The sequence below is a fragment of the Heterodontus francisci genome, chromosome 2, assembly GCF_036365525.1.
Source record: "Heterodontus francisci isolate sHetFra1 chromosome 2, sHetFra1.hap1, whole genome shotgun sequence".
Lineage (NCBI taxonomy): Eukaryota > Metazoa > Chordata > Chondrichthyes > Heterodontiformes > Heterodontidae > Heterodontus > Heterodontus francisci.
Genome location: NC_090372.1, coordinates 132,546,036 through 132,565,117, shown reverse-complemented (window position 1 = coordinate 132,565,117; position 19,082 = coordinate 132,546,036). Strand labels below are relative to the sequence as shown.

Genomic DNA, 19,082 nt, shown 5'->3' with positions numbered 1-19,082 from the left:
TGCCCCTCCTCCTCAAAGACGGCCATGATACTTGGGTGAAAGAGGTGCATGACAGGTGTTCTCTTTCTGATTCCTAGGTCTTCCACCAGGATGACCCCCATCCCACACCCCAAACCTATCCCTGAGTCCTTTCCTTGGGGCAAGTGCCACTGCCCCAATGTGACCCTGGCCACACACCCCCACATTCCTGGCACCTTCTCCCCACTTCTGCCACCATCTGATAGTTCCTTTGGTGCACCATCCCTTCCGGCCACTGGATGCCGGCTCTCCCGATGGCTTTGATAGAGAACCAACACTTATGCCCGCTTCCTTGCTGTCCCTCACTTCCTTGACACCTTGCTTCACCAGGTGGTGCTCTGAAGCCCTCTGGTCACTGTGCGCCAATTGATAAAAACAAAAAAATCCCATAAAATTTGAGTTAACTGGCCTTTTAAAAACCTCAGTTGGTATCTCGCCACCTTGATGTCAGAATTCCACCCACCATGGTTCCCTCTGCTCGTAAAATCTGCAACCGACATCAACACATTGGACCTCTAGCCAAAGGCAATGCCACCCCCTGCCTGCCCCGCCACAGCCTCCAACCTCACCTTTAATGGCCCGGTTTAAATTCCGGTCAATGACACCATGAGATGAGTACAGCAGTGCACATAAGCACCATTGCAACTACCTGGAATTAGAACCATCGGTCATTCACAATCCTAACCAATTGGCAAAGCTCACTCATTCCCAGAGTGCACCATGTATTCTATACCTGATACAATATATTCAGTATCAACTGTTGTAACCAAAAAGTAATTGCAATAAAAAGAGGATGGAGAATTAAAGATTATTTCTACTGCTCTGTGAATCAGCAACAAGGAGAATTTAGGATTAGTGTTAAAAGAATACAGGGGAGTTTAGAAGAAACTTTTCATGCCAGGAATTTTTGAAATAGGGATTGAATTATCACCTGTCTATTGAAGCTGAGTTAATCACAATATTTAAAGGGAATTATATAAACATGAGTAAAAATATTAGTGGACATGGTGAAATAGCAGGGAAATGTGGTTTTATTAGATAGTTGCAATGTAGAGCTAGCACTGACATAGACAGAATACAACAAATGGTTTCCTCCAACATCAAACTTACTATAAGTTTGTATATAAATTCAGATTTTCCACTTGATGTGCTATTTCATTTAATTTACGGCTTCACTTAATTTAAAACAATGTAGCCACTCCAAAAACATGATTTACTGGTGCAGTTGGAAGGAGTTTGATAAGGAAAGCTGAAAACTGTCTATTAAGACCAGCCTAATTTTGTGGGATAATTTTATGAATTTGTGCTCTCAACGGAGAGCTTCACCCATAAGAATTCAGGCACAAATTTTTCATCTTTATACCTTTACCTTTAACATGATTTACCAAATACTCTATTACGGATTAATTGATCAGTAATTGCATTTTCTCTTGAGACAGAGCATTCAAATTAGTCCATAAACATTCACTCCCTCCACCACCAGTGCAGTATCAGGAGTGTGTACCAAGTACAAGATGCACTTCAGCAACTCACCAAGGCTCCTTTGGCAGCACCTTCCAAACCCATAACCTTTACCACCGAGAAGAACAAGGGTACCAGGTGCACGGGAACACCAACTCCAAGTTTCACACACAGTCCTGACTTGGAACTAGATCACAGTCCCTTTATCGTTGCTGAGTCAAAATTCTGGAACTCCCTTCCAAACAGCACTGTTGGTGTACCTACACCACTTGGACTGCAGTGGTTCAAGAAGGCAGTTCACCACCACCTTTCTCAAGGGCAATTAGGAATGGGCAATAAATGCTGACCTTGCCATCGACACTCATATCCCATGAATGATTAAAAAAAAACTTAGTAGCAGCTGCTACAATGGGTTCCTTTTCCATTATCATATTTCAATAATCATTAAGATCGGGGTTTGATAGATAAAATAAAATGGTGTCCATACCCAACCAGGAGGTCACGTGATAGAGCTACTGCAGGTCACTGTAACACTCAAACTTCCTCAACATGGTTGGCTGATCCATAATTCTCTTGAAATATATACAAGGGTAGAAATTTTAAGGCTTGGCTGCGAGCATTGCCCTGTGTCTGACCCACACTTGTGTGCAGCAAGGTCCTCACTGGCAGTGGAGCCTTGCAATTTCTGCCCAATAATTGCTAGATTCCTAACCAGATGATACTCCTTGTCTATTACAGAGCACTTGCTTTGCAGCTTTTTGTAACAGTGCTGGTAGAAAAGAAAAATCTTAATAAGTTGCTAAGCTACATTTTACTCCACAGCTGACACAATACAGACAATTGTTGCTATGGTGAGCCATGCATAAGAAGAAAAGGAAAACTGCTCAAAGCTGACACATACTCTTTCACTCATCAAAAATCTATAGCTGCAATTTCCTTTCATCTTCTGCCTTTTTCAAGTGCCAGCTGAAATATATTTCTAATCAGTTCACCACCAGGTGACAGACACAACAGATGACCAAATAACATTCAAACAAATGCTTTGCCGACATCAAAATTACATCTCAGAATAAAAATGGATTTATGCTGCCTGCCTGCTCTTATTGCAGGATGCAGGAAATCAATGTCAGTAGCAGCTTCACAGATTCCAATTAAGTTGGAAAGGTTTTTGCGATCATAAACATTTAACAATTTTGAGTCTGCTGAAATTGCAAGCAATCACAGGCTTCTAACAAAGAGAATGACATTTGCAGAAGATAAACATCAAATAATGGGACTGATGGCCCAGAGGCTGTGATATTTGAGCTATTTTTATCAAAATAAAGATCACTGCTCTTGAACAGTTTGCTCTCCCTACCTGAAAGAAATGCATGTCTTTGGTATAAAGCGGCATTATTATTCCCACAGTTTGAGTTTGCTTTAACCATGTGTGATTCACAAGGAAATTACTGGTAAATAACCCTTCAGCTCAAGCAAAGAGGGCCTGGATCTTCCTATCCTCCCTGAAATCAAGCAGATTAGTGGCAGCAAAACAGGAAAATCAAGCAGATTGGTGGCAGAAAAACAGGAAAATCAGAGTGAGCCTCCTTCAGCAACTATTGTATGCAAATGACAACAGAAAAGCAGGGCCTGGCAAGCTGCATGATTTCTCTTCTTGCTTCCACTGATATTGCCAATCCCAGAGACTGCTAGGAAAAGGTGGTGGGAGACCCTGGGATAACAGTGGCAAACTCCCTTCGATGATTGGTGGGAGAGGACCGCCTATCCCTCTATAAAGGCTCCAGCACTAATATGTAAGAAATTTGATTCCCTCTGCTGAGCTCTTTTTTTTAGAATTAGAATTAGAATATTACAGCGCAGTACAGGCCCTTCGGCCCTCGATGTTGCGCCGATCATCTGACTTACACTATTCCATTTACATCCATATGTCTATCCAATGACCACTTAAATGCCCTTAAAGTTGGCGAGTCTACTACTGTTGCAGGCAGGGTGTTCCACGCCCCTACTACTCTCTGCGTAAAGAAACTACCTCTGACATCTGTCCTATATCTTTCACCCCTCAACTTAAAGCTATGTCCCCTCGTGTTTGCCATCCTCATCCGAGGAAAAAGACTCTCACTATCCACCCTATCTAACCCTCTGATTATCTTGTATGTCTCTATTAAGTCACCTCTCCTCCTCCTTCTCTCTAACGAAAACAACCCCAAGTCCCTCAGCCTTTCCTCGTAAGACCTTCCTTCCATACCAGGCAACATCCTAGTAAATCTCCTCTGCACCCTTTCCAAAGCTTCGACATCCTTCCTATAATGCGGTGACCAGAACTGCACGCAATACTCCAGGTGCGGCCTCACCAGAGTTTTGTACAGCTGCATCATGACCCCGTGGCTCTGAAACTCGATCCCCCTACTAATAAAGGCTAACACACCATATGCCTTCTTAACAGCCCTATTAACCTGGGTAGCAACTTTCAGGGATTTATGTACCTGGATACCAAGATCTCTCTGCTCATCTACACTACCAAGAATCTTCCCATTAGCCCAGTACTCTGCATTGCTGTTACTCCTTCCAAAGTGAATCACCTCACACTTCTCTGCATTAAACTCCATTTGCCATCTCTCAGCCCAGCTCTGCAGCCTATCTATGTCCCTCTGTACCCTACAACACCCTTCGACACTATCCACAACTCCACCGACCTTCGTGTCATCCGCAAATTTACTAACCCACCCTTCTACACCCTCATCCAGGTCGTTTATAAAAATGACAAACAGCAGTGGCCCCAAAACAGAACCTTGCGGTACACCACTAGTAACTAAACTCCAGGATGAACATTTGCCATCAACCACCACCCTCTGTCTTCTTTCAGCTAGCCAATTTCTGATCCAAAGCTCTAAATCACCTTCAACCCCATACTTGCGTATTTTCTGCAATAGCCTACCGTGGGGAACCTTATCAAACGCCTTACTGAAATCCATATACACCACATCCACGGCTTTACCCTCATCCACCTGTTTGGTCACCTTCTCGAAAAACTCAATAAGGTTTGTGAGGCACGACCTACCTTTCACAAAACCGTGCTGACTATCGCAAATGAACTTATTCTTTTCAAGATGATTATAAATCCTGTCTCTTATAACCTTTTCCAACATTTTACCCACAACCGAAGTAAGGCTCACAGGTCTATAATTACCAGGGCTGTCTCTACTCCCCTTCTTGAACAAGGGGACAACATTTGCTATCCTCCAGTCCTCCGGCACTACTCCTGTCGACAATGACGACTTAAAGATCAACAACAACGGCTCTGCAATCTCCTCCCTGGCTTCCCAGAGAATCCTAGGATAAATCCCATCTGGCCCAGGGGACTTATCTATTTTCACTCTTTCCAAAATTGCTAACACCTCCTCCTTGTGAATCTCAATCCCATCTAGCCTAGTAGGCTGTATCTCAGTAATCTCCTCGGCAACATTTTCTTTCTCTACTGTAAATACTGACGAAAAAATATTCATTTAACGCTTCCCCTATCTCCTCTGATTCCGCACACAACTTCCCACTACTATCCTTGATTGGCCCTGTTCTAACTCTTATCATTCGTTTATTCCTGATATACCTATAGAAAGCCTTAGGGTTTTCTTTGATCCTATCCGCCAATGACTTCTCGTGTCCTCTCCTTGCTCTTCTTAGCCCTCCCTTTAGATCCTTCCTGGCTAGCTTGTAACTCTCAAGCGCCCTAACTGAGCCTTCACGTCTCATCCTAACATAAGCCGCCCTCTTCCTCTTGACAAGCGCTTCAACTTCTTGAGTAAACCACGGCTCCCTTGCTCGACAACTTCCTCCCTGCCTGACAGGTACATACTTATCAAGGACACGCATTAGCTGCTCCTTGAATAAGCTCCACATTTCGTTTGTGCCCATCCCCTGCAGTTTCCTTCCCCATCCTACACATCCTAAATCTTGCCTAATCGCGTCATAATTTCCTTTCCCCCAGCTATAATTCTTGCCCTGCGGTATATACCTGTCCCTGCCCATCGCTAAGGTAAACCTAACCGAATTGTGATCACTATCGCCAAAGTGCTCACCTACATCTAAATCGAACACCTGGCCGGGTTCATTACCCAGTACCAAATCCAATGTGGCATCGCCCCTGGTTGGCCTGTCCACATACTGTGTCAGAAAACCCTCCTGCACACACTGGACAAAAACAGACCCATCTAAAGTACTCGAACTATAGTATTTCCAGTCAATATTTGGAAAGTTAAAGTCCCCCATAACCACTACCCTGTTACTCTCGCTCCTGTCGAGAATCATCTTCGCTATCCTTTCCTCTACATCTCTGGAACTATTCGGAGGTCTATAGAAAACTCCCAACAGGGTGACCTCTCCTCTCCTGTTTCTAACCTCGGCCCATACTACCTCAGTAGACGAGTCCTCAAACGTCCTTTCTGCCGCTGTAATACTTTCCTTGATTAACAATGCCACACCCCCCCCTCTTTTACCCTCTTCTCTGTTCTTTCTGAAACATCTAAATCCCGGAACCTGCAACATCCATTCCTGCCCCTGCTCTACCCATGTCTCCGAAATGGCCACAACATCAGGATCCCAGGTACCAACCCATGCTGCAAGCTCACCCACCTTATTCCGGATGCTCCTGGCGTTGAAGTAGACACACTTTAAACCAAGTTCTTGCTTGCCAGTGCCCTCTTGCGTCCCTGTAACCTTATCCCCTACCTCACTACTCTCAACATCCTGTACACTGGCACTGCAATTTAGGTTCCCATTCCCCTGCTGATTTAGTTTAAACCCCCCCGAAGAGCACTAACAAATCTCCCCCCCAGGATATTGGTACCCCTCTGGTTCAGGTGAAGACCATCCTGTTTGTAGAGGTCCCACCTACCCCAGAAAGAGCCCCAATTATCCAGGAAATCAAAACCCTCCCTCCTACACCATCCCTGCAGCCACGTGTTCAACTCCTCTCTCTCCCTATTCCTCTCTTCGCTAGCACGTGGCACAGGCAACAACCCAGAGATAACAACTCTGGTTGTTCTCGCTCTAAGCTTCCACCCTAGCTCCCTGAATTTCTGCCTTAAATCCCCATCTCTCTTCCTACCTATGTCGTTGGTGCCTATGTGGACCACGACTTGGGGGTGCTCCCCCTCCCCCTTAAGGATCCCAAAAACACGATCGGAGACATCACGTACCCTGGCACCTGGGAGGCAACACACCAACCGTGAGTCTCTCTCGTTCCCACAGAACCTCCTATCTGTTCCCCTAACTATGGAGTCCCCAATGACTAATGCTCTGCTCCTCTTCCCTTTTCCCTTCTGAGCAACAGGGACAGACTCTGTGCCAGAGACCTGCACCCCATTGCTTACCCCTGGTAAGTCGTCCCCCCCAACAGTATCCAAAACGGTATACCTGTTGTTGAGGGAAACGGCCACAGGGGATCCCTGCACTGCCTGCTGGTTCCCTTTCCTTCCCCTGACGGTAACCCATCTACCTACTTCTTTTACCTGAGGTGTGACTGCCTCCCTATAACTCCTGTCAATAATCCCCTCCGCCTCCCGAATGATCCGAAGTTCATCCAGCTCCAGCTCCAGTTCCCTAACGCGGTCTGCGAGGAGCTGGAGTTGGGTGCACTTCCCGCAGATGCAGTCAGCAGGGACACTCTTGGCGACCCCTACCTCCCACATTCTGCAGGAGGAACATACAACTGCCTTTACCTCCATTCCCACTATTCTAGATTCCCAATAAATCTACTGAAAAACCAAACGAAAAAAAAAGTCAAAACTTGTTCGCTTAGCAATCCGACGGACTGAAGTTTTAAATAAAAAGCTTACCTTATCAACACCCTAGAGTCCTTTTTTTTTTGGTTAGAGGAGGAGGGTGGGTGGGAGACACTACACGTGTAGTGTCTCCGGTACTGCCACTGCCCAAATAAATAGTTTTCCCCTACCCAGCAGTCCCCGGTCCTCCGAAACAAAAAAGGGATTAACTTGTAACTTACTGAAATTGACCGCTCAGCTGAAAGTCCGCTCCGCACCCCGTTCTATCAAGGTGAAATTGACCGCTCAGCTGAAAGTCCGCTCCGCACCCCGTTCTATCAAGGCTGCTATTTGTGGCTTCTGCCCGTTCTGTTCGAGCAGTGGGTATCTCACTGCAACACCACTGCACTTGGCTCCTCAGCAGTGCAGGCTCTCCCTTTTTTTATTTATGCAATCAGGGAAGTCAACGGCAAGGCCAGGATTTGTTGTCCATCCTTAATTGCCATTGAGAAGGTGGTGTGCCCCTTATCTGAACCGCTGCTGTCCGTGTGGTGGAGCTATCCCATAATGCTGTTCAGGAGGGATGTCCAGGATTTTGACCCAGTGACAATGAAGGAATGGCCATATATTTTCATGTAAGGATTGTGTGTGACTTCAAGGGGAACTTAGAGGTGGTGGTGTTTCCATGCATCACCTCCCCTTGACCTTCAAGGTGGTAGAGGTCTCGTGTTTGTGAGATGCTACTGAAAAAGCCTTGGAAAGTTACTGCAATGGATTGTCTAGATGGGAAAGCCATGGTGTGCCAGTGGGGGAGGAGAAGCAAAAGTAACTTAAACAGAAAAGAAAATCGAGCATTTTGCCCATTTTGCATCACCGTCCAAGACCAATTTCATCCGCAGTGATATCATATGGGAAACAATTATAAACTGCAATGATTCAGAGTACTATAACCTTCTACTTGATTTTGATGGTTTTTAGTAAAAGCATCAATTTAAATCAATAACAATCAGTTTATTTTTCTCCATATTTAAAAGCTAGAATTTTGCTAGGGTTGCTTGGGGGCTGGGTTGGGACAGGACTTCCATCTGCTCCTTAAACCAGGCTTTGGGGCTGTCTAGAAATGCACGGCACGTGCTTGATGGCGTCTTTGCCAGAGGAATTGTGCCACTACAAGGGAGCAAAACATGGACATTTTCTGGCGATGGTTTGAGGAGTTGGGCTCCTGCAGTAAGCCTCTGCTTTTCGTCTCCCACTGATACTACGCTTCATCAACATCAGGTCCAACTGTTTACCTCCTTAACCAATGAAACAAATGGATAAAGAAATAGTGAACTACAGAGAAGGAAACAGGGTGAATTCGAGTCAGATTAGATCACAGAGAAATGGAGAGGAAAAGAAAGACAGAAAGTAAAAGTAAGGAATAAATTTACAAATGTAATCTTTAAATGTAAAAGATCTCTAGGAATAATTTACTATCAACAGGAATGAAACTTTACAGTTTTAATAGTTCCATTTCTGGGTCTTCAAGATTGAGTTCAGGTCACACCATTAATATGGTCCTTACAACATAAATTAGCAGCCCTAAATGTCAGTGTCAAAATATGTTCATACTTTGTGACTGTCATGCAGGAGTTGACAGTGAGTTCATTATTTGCTGGCTAATGGTGAAGTGGTGAAAATTGTCCAACAATTTATGGCAATTCACAACTCATGGCGTTGTCTCTTCCTTGTCACAAATTTCTGGGTTTTGTGTGTACTAATAATGATGAGCGATATGAACCCACTGTTATTTTTCCAGCAATTTCTGGGCAATTGTAATACAATAGAATTCTTTACAATCTTTTACCGAGCCTTTTCTTACCTGAATCACTCCACCACCTCCGCTACTCGTTCCAGCTAGAAACTCATCAGGCAGATTCAGCATCTTCCCTAGCCAGTCAAGCATCACAGTCTCCAACTCTGTACATGCAGGGCTTGCAGCCTAAAAGGAAAACCAGGAATTCACTTACATCTCATGAGCTTAGACAAAAGTCACTTCAGATATACTTTCATTGTTCTAATAAATACTGTTCAAAACAAAATAATTTTTGATAAGCAATATTAAGTAAGTGAATGTAATGTTTTTTTAAAAATTCATTCATGGGATGTGAGCATCTCTGGCAAGGCCAGGATTTATTGCCCATCCCCAATTGCCCTTTCCAAGAACAACATAATGCAATTACTTGTTTAACATAAGGGGTGAATTTACTTGGGGCTTTTCCTGTTCTGTCACACATAATTGTGGTTTCTGCTGAATTTCCACTGAAATTGTGATGTTGGAGCATAAATAGCTCCAAGGAAATTCACCCCGAGAGTGTTTTGATGGTGTAATTATTTGAATTGCTGAAGAAATATAAATCTCAGAATAAAGCATCTTCACAAAACTGTAGGGCAGTATGCTGGTTAGAAAGTTAGGCTTCAAGTCTGTACTGTCAGTACAGCAGAGCAAGTCTCCAGCTGGTGATTGCAGTAATCGCCAACCCCACATCCCAACTCCCAAAGTGGAAGTCATCTTAATAATCAAGGAGAACAGTTTGTACCTGTAGAGATGCCCACCCCAATGAGGTTCTGTAACACTGGAATAGTATCCTACCTCTCTGATGGGGTAAGGCCGATTTGAAGATTTTAATTTTTAAAAATTACTCGACAATGTCCTGTCACATTGCACACAGCAGTAAACACCAAGTGCAGTTTTTAAGCTAAGCAGAGTTGGAGGGCTGCGGGAAAATCAGACGTCGGAAGTGGAGGCGATAGGCACGAAGCAGAAAGAGGATGCAAGTGGAAGAGAAGGGGAAAGGGCAAGAGGAGATGGATGAAGGAAATGGAAAGGTGTGGGGTAGGATGAGGCAACAGGTAGGAGAGGTGAAGAGTGGGGAGCAGAAATAGGAGAGGAACAGGGACAGAATGACAGAGAAGGGGCAGGGGACAGGTCATGAGTAAACAGAAAGGGGGAAGGAGCCAGTAGAAAAAAATGGTTTGGGACACCAAACTCTCTCAGTGGGGTGGAGGGTTGCAATGAGATGCACGCCTGCTCTCAGGTCTGGATTTTCTTATCCCCTGGTCCACTGCTAGATATTTTCCAGAGTGAGGGGGATTAGAGCCTTCCCCCCTCCAGGCCTCAAATATATCAAAAAGGACATCTGCAGTTCTGCACAGCGCTGCTCGAAGAGCGCCACGTGAACGAATTTCTCCCTCTCTCTTCCACCACCGATGCACTATGACAGCAGGGTGTATCATCGACAAGATGCACTGCAGCCACTTTCCAAGGTTCCTTTGACAACATTTACCAAACCTGCAATCTCTATTACCTAGGAGGATAAGGGGAGCAGGTGCATGAGAACACCACCACCTGCAAGTTCCCCTCCAAGGCACACACAATCCTGACATTCTTTCATTGTAGCTGAGTTAAAATCCTGGAACTCCCTTCCTAACAGTATTGTGGGTCTTCCTACACCACATGGACTGCAGCAGTTCAAGGAGGTGGCTCATCACCATGTTCTCAAGGGCAGTCAGGATGGGCAATAAATGTTGATCTTACCAGCGATGCCCCAATGAAATAGACATTCCCAATGGATAAGTTTTAATTCAACTGCAGGGACATTTTGACTTTTTCAGTATGGTTAGATAACAGATAAAAATTGTCCATACAAATCTGCTGTACACATGCGACATTGGTCCTAACATCTTGCTGCAAAGCAAATTTAAATGTGTGTTTGCTAATGGAAAAGAAAAATTAAGTGGAATTGGCAGACATGTTTGGTGTTGACAATTACATTATCATGATTTCTTCCATTAACACATTGCACTGTGCAATCATGGTTAAACAGTGGCAGCTCAGGACCATGAGGTAAATTTTTAACATCTCGTATTTAAAATTAAGTAAAATGAACAATTCTATGCAAGTATAAACTGCTTCTGTTCCTAGATCAAATAAGCAGCCGAGAACAATCAAACCTCCGAGCTCTGCTTCCCTCTATTGATAAGTATAGTAATTTAACCTGAGAGCGTACGACCACTCAGAGTTAAGGTGAGTCTAATTATGGGGGATCAAAGTAGAGTAGGAATATTACATCAGCTTTTGCTAATGATAGTGGAAGTGATAACATAAGTCTACTGTGGAATAACTGCTTGAAATGAATGTAGAAAAGGAATTTATTCCAAAATATATGAGCAGAACAAAAGGTGGTAAGACACTGCACTTTGATTACATGTGTTTAGGCTAATGAAAGAAATTAGAGAGTAAATAGCAAAAACGCTGGACACAGTTTTTCAATCTTCTTTAAAAATGCAATTTGAGTAACCAATGTAACACTCTGGTTCAAGAAGGGAGAAAAGATTAAACTGGGTATCTATCGATCAGATAGCTTAATGCCAGTTTTACGCAAATTCCCAGTATCCATAATTAAAGCATCCAGTATGGAATCATTTCAGCCTTTGTGCTAGGCGTGACTCCAACTAACAAGAGTTTTCTCCTGATTCCCAGTGACTCCAGTTTTGATAGGACTCCCTGACGCCACACACAGTCAAATACTGCCTTGATGTTAGCCAGAAGTGCCAAGTGGATGATCCATCTCTTTCTCCTCCTGAAGTTTCCAGCATTACAAATGCCAGCCTTCAGACAATTCAATTCACTCCACGTGATATCAAGAAATGGCTGAAAGTACTGGATACTGCAAAGGCTTAAAGGCTATGGGCCCTGACAGCATTCCGGCAATGGTACTGACGACTTGTGCTCCAGAACTAGCCGCCTCCCTAGCCAAGCTGTTTCAGTACAGTTACAACACTGGTATCTACCCGGCAATGTGGAAAATTGCCCAGGTATGGCCTGTGCACAAAAAGCAGGACAAATCCAACCCAGCCAATTACTGCCCCATCAGTCGATTCTCGATCTTCAGCAAAGCGATGGAAGGTGTCGTCAACAGTGCTATCAAACGTCACTTGCTCAGCTATAACCTGCTCACTGATGGTCAGTTTGGATTCTGCCAGGACCACTCAGCTCCTGACATCATCACAGCCTTGGCTGAAACATGGACAAAAGAGCTGAACTCAAGAGGTGAGGTGAGAGTGATTGCCCTAGACATCAGGGCAGCATTTGACTGAGTATGGCATCAAGGAGCCCCAGAAAAACTGGAATCAATGGGAATCAGGGAGAAAGCCTTCAGCTGGCTGGTGTGATACCTAGAACAAAGGAAGATGGTTGTGGTTGTTGGAGGGCAATCATCTCAGTCACAGAAAATCACTGCAGGAGTTCCTCAGGGTAGTGTCCTAGGCCCAACCATCTTCAGCTGCTTCATCAATGACCTTCCCTCCATCATAAGGTCAGAAGTGGGGATGTTCGTTGATGATTACATAATGTTCAACTGCATTCGCTACTCCTCAATTACTGAAGCGGCCCATGTCCACATGCAGCAAGACCTGGACAACATCCAGGCTTGGGCTGATAAGTGGCAAGTAACATTCTCACCACACAAATGCCAGGCAGTGACCATCTCAAACAAGAGAGAATCCAATCATCTCCCCTTGTCATTTAATGGCATTACCATTGCTGAATTCCCCACTATCACCATCCTGGGGGTTACCATTGAACAGAAACTGAACTGGACCAGTCACATAAATGCTGTGGCTACAAGAGCAGGTCTGAGACTGGGAGTTCTGTGGTGAATAAATCACCTCCTGTGTCCCCAATGCCTGTCCACCATCTACAAGGCACAAGTCAGGAGTGTGATGGAATACTCTCCACATGCCTGGATGGATGCAGCTCCAACAACACTCAAGAAGCTCAACACTATCCAGGAAAAAGCAGCCCTCCACCACAGATACACAGTGGCATCAATGTGTACCATCTACAAGATGCACTGCAGCAATTTACTGAGGCTCCTTCGACAGCATCTTCGAAACCCATGACTTCTACCACCTAGAAGGACAAGGGCAGCAGATGCATGGGAACACCATCACCTGCAAATTTCCCTCCAAGCTACACACCATCCCGACTTGGAACTATATCGCCATTCCTTCACCGTCGCTGGGTCAAAATTCTGGAACTCCCTTCCTAACAGCACTGTGGGTGTGCCAACATCCTAAGGTCTGCAGCAGTTCCAGAAGGTAGCTCACCACCACCTTGTCAAGGGCAATTAGGGATGGGCAACAAATGGTGACCTAACCAGCGATGCCCACATCCCACAAATGAATATTAAAAAAAGTAAGTCATGTTTGATAAATTAAATAGAGTTTTGGAAAAAGTGATTGGATAAATAAAAAGACTGCACTAGAGGTCGTGTATATGGATTTTCAGATGCGTTTGATAAGGTATATTACATAGAGGCTTATTAGAAAATTCAGACATGTAGTATGAAAGGAAAGTTGCAACATGGATAGGAAGTCGGCTGATTAAAGGGACGCTTTACTTGCTTTAATAGCTCTTACGTGAATGGGTGTTCCTTGGATTGGAAAGGACTGGAAGTTCTGTACCCCAGGGGTCTATGCTAGGCCCACTTTTTTCTCACTATATAAAGATGAATTAGGCCTTGAATTAGGTACCACAATCAAAATTACTGATGACACAACAGTAGAAGTTTGGCAAGCAATGAGGTGGGCTGTAAAAGACTCTAAGAAGATACAGACGGGTTCGTAGAATGGGCAGCTAAGAAGATATAATTTAAGGTGGGTAATTGAGAGAAATTACATGTTGAAAGTAAAAATAAGGAATGGGAGTATAAACTAAATGGAAAGATGCTAAGAAGTTTGGATGAACTTTGAGACCCAGGGCTTCACATACATAATCTACTGAAAGTGTGAGTGCAGATTAATAAAGCCAGAGAATGGCTAACAGCATTTAGGTTTTATAACTAGGGACGTATATGTATAAAGATGTAATGTTAATTTGTACAAAACATTGCCTCGGCCACAGTTAAACTACTGTGTGAAGCTTTGGGAGCCTCAAAGAGCAAACAGAATAGATTCACTGGGATGACATCAGGGATGGCACAGTTATGAGAGATTTAAGACACTGGGACTATTTCCACTGCAGCAGGAAAAAGCTAAGAGGAGGTTGAATAGAAGTTTTAAATAAAATTATGAAGCATTTTGATAAAGTGAAAAGACCATTTCCGTTGCTTGGGGCGTCAGTGATGAGGGGCCATCAAATTTAAATTGTCACGAGAAGTGTGGAGGGAGATTAGAGAAAATTCTTTACAACTTGTGGACTGAATTTAGTGAGCCCATTTGGAGCAGGAATGGAGAGGTGGGGTGCCGGAGAATAGCGTTGGATGCGTCAGCCCAAAGATTCAATGTTGTGACGTCGGTTCCAAATTTAGTCAGCAGCTGGAAAGCACTAAGGTGGCATTTCCGCCCTGACGCAACTGCCATTTCAATTGTAGAACAATTAGTTATACCACATTTGCATGCGACTGAAAGCGATCTAATGGATGAAGGGGATGACCGACGGCCTTTTTTAAAAATTCGTCATGGGATGTGGGTGTCGCTGGCTAGGCCAGCATTTGTTTCCCTCCCCTAATTGCCCTTGACAACTCAGTGGCTTGCTAGGCCATTTCAGAGGGCAGCTAAAAGCCAACCACATTGTTGCGGGTATGGAGTTTCATATAGGCCAGACCAGGTAAGGCTGACAGATTTCCTTCCCTAAAGGGCGTTAGTGAACCTGATGGGTTACGTGCCTCTGGATTCCCAGCGATTGAAAGCTGGCAGCACCAAGGCCAGGCCTCAGTACCGTGATGGGAAGGCTGCCATAACCACCATTGGAGAGAGGTAGAGGGGGGAGTGAAGGCCATTGTCTGCCCGGACTGCTGTGAACTCTGCAAGGGTGACTTTGGTCTCGGGTGGTCGGCACAGGTGGGCTTGGTCTCAGGTGTTTAGTACAGGTGGCCGTACTGCTGGGTCAGCTGCACAGGTGGCCATACTGCTGTACGATCTGCATGGGTGGTCATACTGCTCGGCGTTCTACACGAATGGGCACACTGCTGGGTGAGAGAGTCCAGTGGCCATACTATCGGGTGAAAGGGTTGGCTATCATCGAGGGTGGGCACTGAGGGCTATCAGCACGTAAGCCATGAGGAGTAGCAAACACAAAGATGCCAAGGCAACTTTGTCACTGCAAGGACAGTGCTTTTGAGGCTTACTGATCACCTGGCATGTGTCTTATACACCTTGTCTGTGTGGACTCCGATGGTGTGATGCAGCGTCTCCAACGGAGGGTGGGCCAGGAGGCAGCTGCACCTGCCTGTGAAGCTCCTCGACAAGAGCAAACAGCAACTGGCCATGCCAAGAAGGGCCCACCTGCGCCAAAGAGTGCACCGGACTTGCCTCAGCTACCTCCAAATATCCAAGCGGCATTGTCAGTGAAGACTGCGGCTCTCCAGGGAGGCCGTCACCGACTTATGTGCCAAGCTGCAGGATGAGTTGTAACCTATGGGTTTTGGTGGTCACCCTATGCCAGTAGCCCTGAAGATCACAGTGGCATTTAACTTTTACGTGTCTGGACCTTTCCAGGGATCCACCGGAGACATGTGTGCGTGTCTCACAAGCAGTAGTCCACCACAGCATCAGGGAGGTGACCAATGCCCTTTTCAAGGGAGCCAATGATTATGTGCGCTACCGGACCAACCCTGACAATCAATCAGGTTGACAGGGCCATTGGATTCGGGGCCTTTGCTGGATTCCCCTGGGTGCAAAGTGTGATAGATTGCACGTATGTGGCTATCAAAGCTCCAATGTAGCAGCCAGCCCCCTTCATCAACAGGAAGGGCTACCATTCAATCAACATTCAACTGGTCTGTGACCACCGAAAGCGTGCCCACGTTCCAGGAAGCAGCCACGATGCTTACATACTTTGACAGTCCCAGGTGTCACAGCTTTTCAGGCCCCCCGCTCGCCTTCAGGGATAGATTCTTGGAGAAAAGGGCTATCCATTGAAGACATGATTACTGACACAACCCCCCACTGCAGCAGAAGAGAGGTACAACACTTGCCATAGTTCCAACCAAGCGACCATTGAACAGGCCATTGGGCTGCTAAAGATGAGATTCCGGTGCTTGGATCGATCCAGTGGAGTCCTGCAGTATGCCCCAAGGAAGGTCTTGTGCATTGTGGTGGTCTGCTGTGCTCTGCACAATCTAGCCCTGCAGAGGGGGGAGGCCTTACCTGAAGGGGACATGATTGATCGCCACTCTTCAACTGACGAGGAGGACACGGAGGAGGCTAATGAGCAGGCAGCACTGGATGTTGAACTCCTTGCACCGGAGGCCAGGCACATTGAGCGACAGGGCGGGAGGCAAGAAACAGTCTCATACTTAATCGCTCCCAGCCATCATGATGGCCTTGCAGAGTGAAAGCAATGAAGACTTTCCTAAAAGCATTCAGTCTGTCACCTCCTTTCTATTTGGGTTCCATGCCTAGCCCCCAGCTTAACCACGCACTCTGGCCCAGGTGAGATGCTTACTAAAGGAGGGTTGCCCACTAAGGGCGAAGGATGAAGTCAGCATCTCTCAATTAAGGCATGAAAAAATAAGCATTTTCCACAATGAATGTTAACTTCAATAACGAAAACATTTTATAACAGAAAACAAAAGGTAAATTTCAAACAGCTGTATGAAACCCCCCAAGTGCATCTCGGTGGTTTTCTTTATATGTTTTCGAGTGCTTCTACGAGGTGCAAGCCCATCACGAGCAGCTGGGCTGGAGGCAGGCAGCTGATCAGGCTACCCCTTGGCCTGTGATAACTTCAACAGGTGTCTCCTGGCTGCCTGAACCTTGGAGGGCCCCGGCTGCCTGAGGGTTCCTGCACAGGTGTAAGACTCTCCTCAGGTGTCATGGCTACCGGAGCTGGGCTCACTGGCAGAGGAGCTGAGGAGCCACTGCCCAGAGTCAGAGCACCCTGAAGGGAACCCCCAGATGTGGAGGCCAGCCTCGCTTCCTCTCTTTCAAGGCTCACTTGAACCTCCCTGCTAACCAGAGAAGGACAAGGAGCTGAAGAAGACTCCCGTCGCCTCGTCTTTCTCATGCCTTGTCAATGCTGCATTGGGCTCATGGCCAAGGCGACGGTGTGCAGGTTTGGCTTTCCACGAGGGTCGCCAAACTCTCGATGGAGGAAGCCATGTGCTCAGATGCCTGAGACATGGCAACACTCATGGCATGAATGGACTCCTCCATTGTCTGCTCATGGCTACGCATGGTCTCTGGCATATCTGCCAGATGTTGCCTTACCCCTCTTTGCAACTCCAGCATGCCCTGTGCTGTTGACACCAGAGGGTCATCATCAGCCTGGGGCTCAGCATAGGCCTGGACACTCACAGTCCTCCGAATGTCAGAGGCCTCAGCTGTCTCAGCCTCGGCCAGCTGCTAGGGCACATGTGCGCTGCTCTCACCAGCTTGTGACCCTGATTCTAAAGCCAAGCATAAACACACTGAGTTGTAAGTATCTGCACTAGTGGAAGGTGCAGGAGAGTCATGTGATGGTGCTTCCACTGACTGCGGCTCTTCCTTGGAGGTTGACTGCTGCCCCTTTCTGGTGGGGTCTCCTGCGGACGCCGACCTACATGAGAGAACACGGCTGCCAATCTTGTCATGACATCCATGCGTGATGTGGATCTCCAGAAGTGTGTTGGATGTCGACTGAAGACAATCCTCACTCTCTTGCATGAAGACTCCAGTCTCACCAGCTGCTATTAAGTGGCCACCCTGGGTCCCCATTAACTCCAGTGCTTCATTCTCAGCTGCTGCGAGAGGCCGGATGTCTGGAATTCCTCTGCCAGTCTATAAGGTCTCCTTGTTATTATTGTTCTGCTTGTCCTGCAAGTAGAAAGATGGAGCTAATTATACTTCACAGGAAGAGCTACAGGACAAGGGGTGCTAGAGGCAGCCCCTAGTCCCCTGCTGGGATTTCCTATATGGCTCTCCCCACATCAGCTCTCAGGGGAATTAACGGGGGTGAGCTGTGAAAGAAGATGTCCTGTGGTCGAGATGCAGACATGCATCTGACAGGATGTTGATGCCTAACCCCGTTTGTCAGCACCTTTTCTGTTCCTCCCTCCCAATGTCACGCTGCCTCCCCAGTAGCCACATGGCAGAAGAGGTAAGCAGCTGTGGGGCCTCCCCTGAACAGCATCACTAAACTGTGGGGCCACCTGGTGTTTTGACTCTGCCATACTGCAGTTGCCTTGTCAGGGGGTTGGGGGTTGTCCAGGAGTCACTCCAACACCAGTTTCAGCACGTGCAATCCCCAAAAAAGAGGTTGGTGATTCTCTTCCTGCACTGGACACATGTTCAGGGGTGACCCCACAGCTGCTTACCTCTTCTGCGATCTCCATCAAGGCTTGCTTGGTCAGGTGGGAGGACCTCCTCGCCTTTCCCTTGAAGCCTGGAGGAGAATCTCAAGGCAGGCATCACTAAACTGTGGGGCCACCTGGTGTCTTGACTCTGCTATACTGCAGTTGCCTTGTCAGGGGGTTGGGGGTTGTCCAGGAGTCACTCCAACACCAGTTTCAGCAGTAAACAGCAAATTACTCAAAGGCAGCAATGGGAGCAGGGCTGGCAGGGCTTTGAAAATGGTGCCAGCACCTGCTCTGGAGTCATCCAATGCCGCATTTGGTTACTTGAACCCCGCCCCGCGCTGCCATCACTATAATTGGTCACCTGCCGTTATATTGCGGTGGGCTGGCTGCACACATGACAAGCAGTGACGGTGCCCACTTCCTGGTCTGCTGCTGGAAGCCACAACAGGAACACTAAATCCAGCCCTGTGGGTGCACAGAATGCTTTCCTACAAGAGGTAGTTGAGGAAGACACCATTGCATCCAT

General features: G+C 46.3%; 1 protein-coding gene across 2 annotated transcripts in view; it reads right to left on the bottom strand.

The window, feature by feature from the left end:
- LOC137346960 (aromatic-L-amino-acid decarboxylase-like) overlaps positions 1-19,082 on the bottom strand; it is a 186,284-nt gene that overhangs the window by 161,614 nt on the left and 5,588 nt on the right. For both annotated transcript variants that reach the window (XM_068010926.1, XM_068010918.1), the window contains one exon: positions 9,097-9,216. In XM_068010926.1, the coding sequence (XP_067867027.1) occupies positions 9,097-9,216 (120 nt within the window). The remainder of the gene's footprint in view (positions 1-9,096; positions 9,217-19,082) is intronic.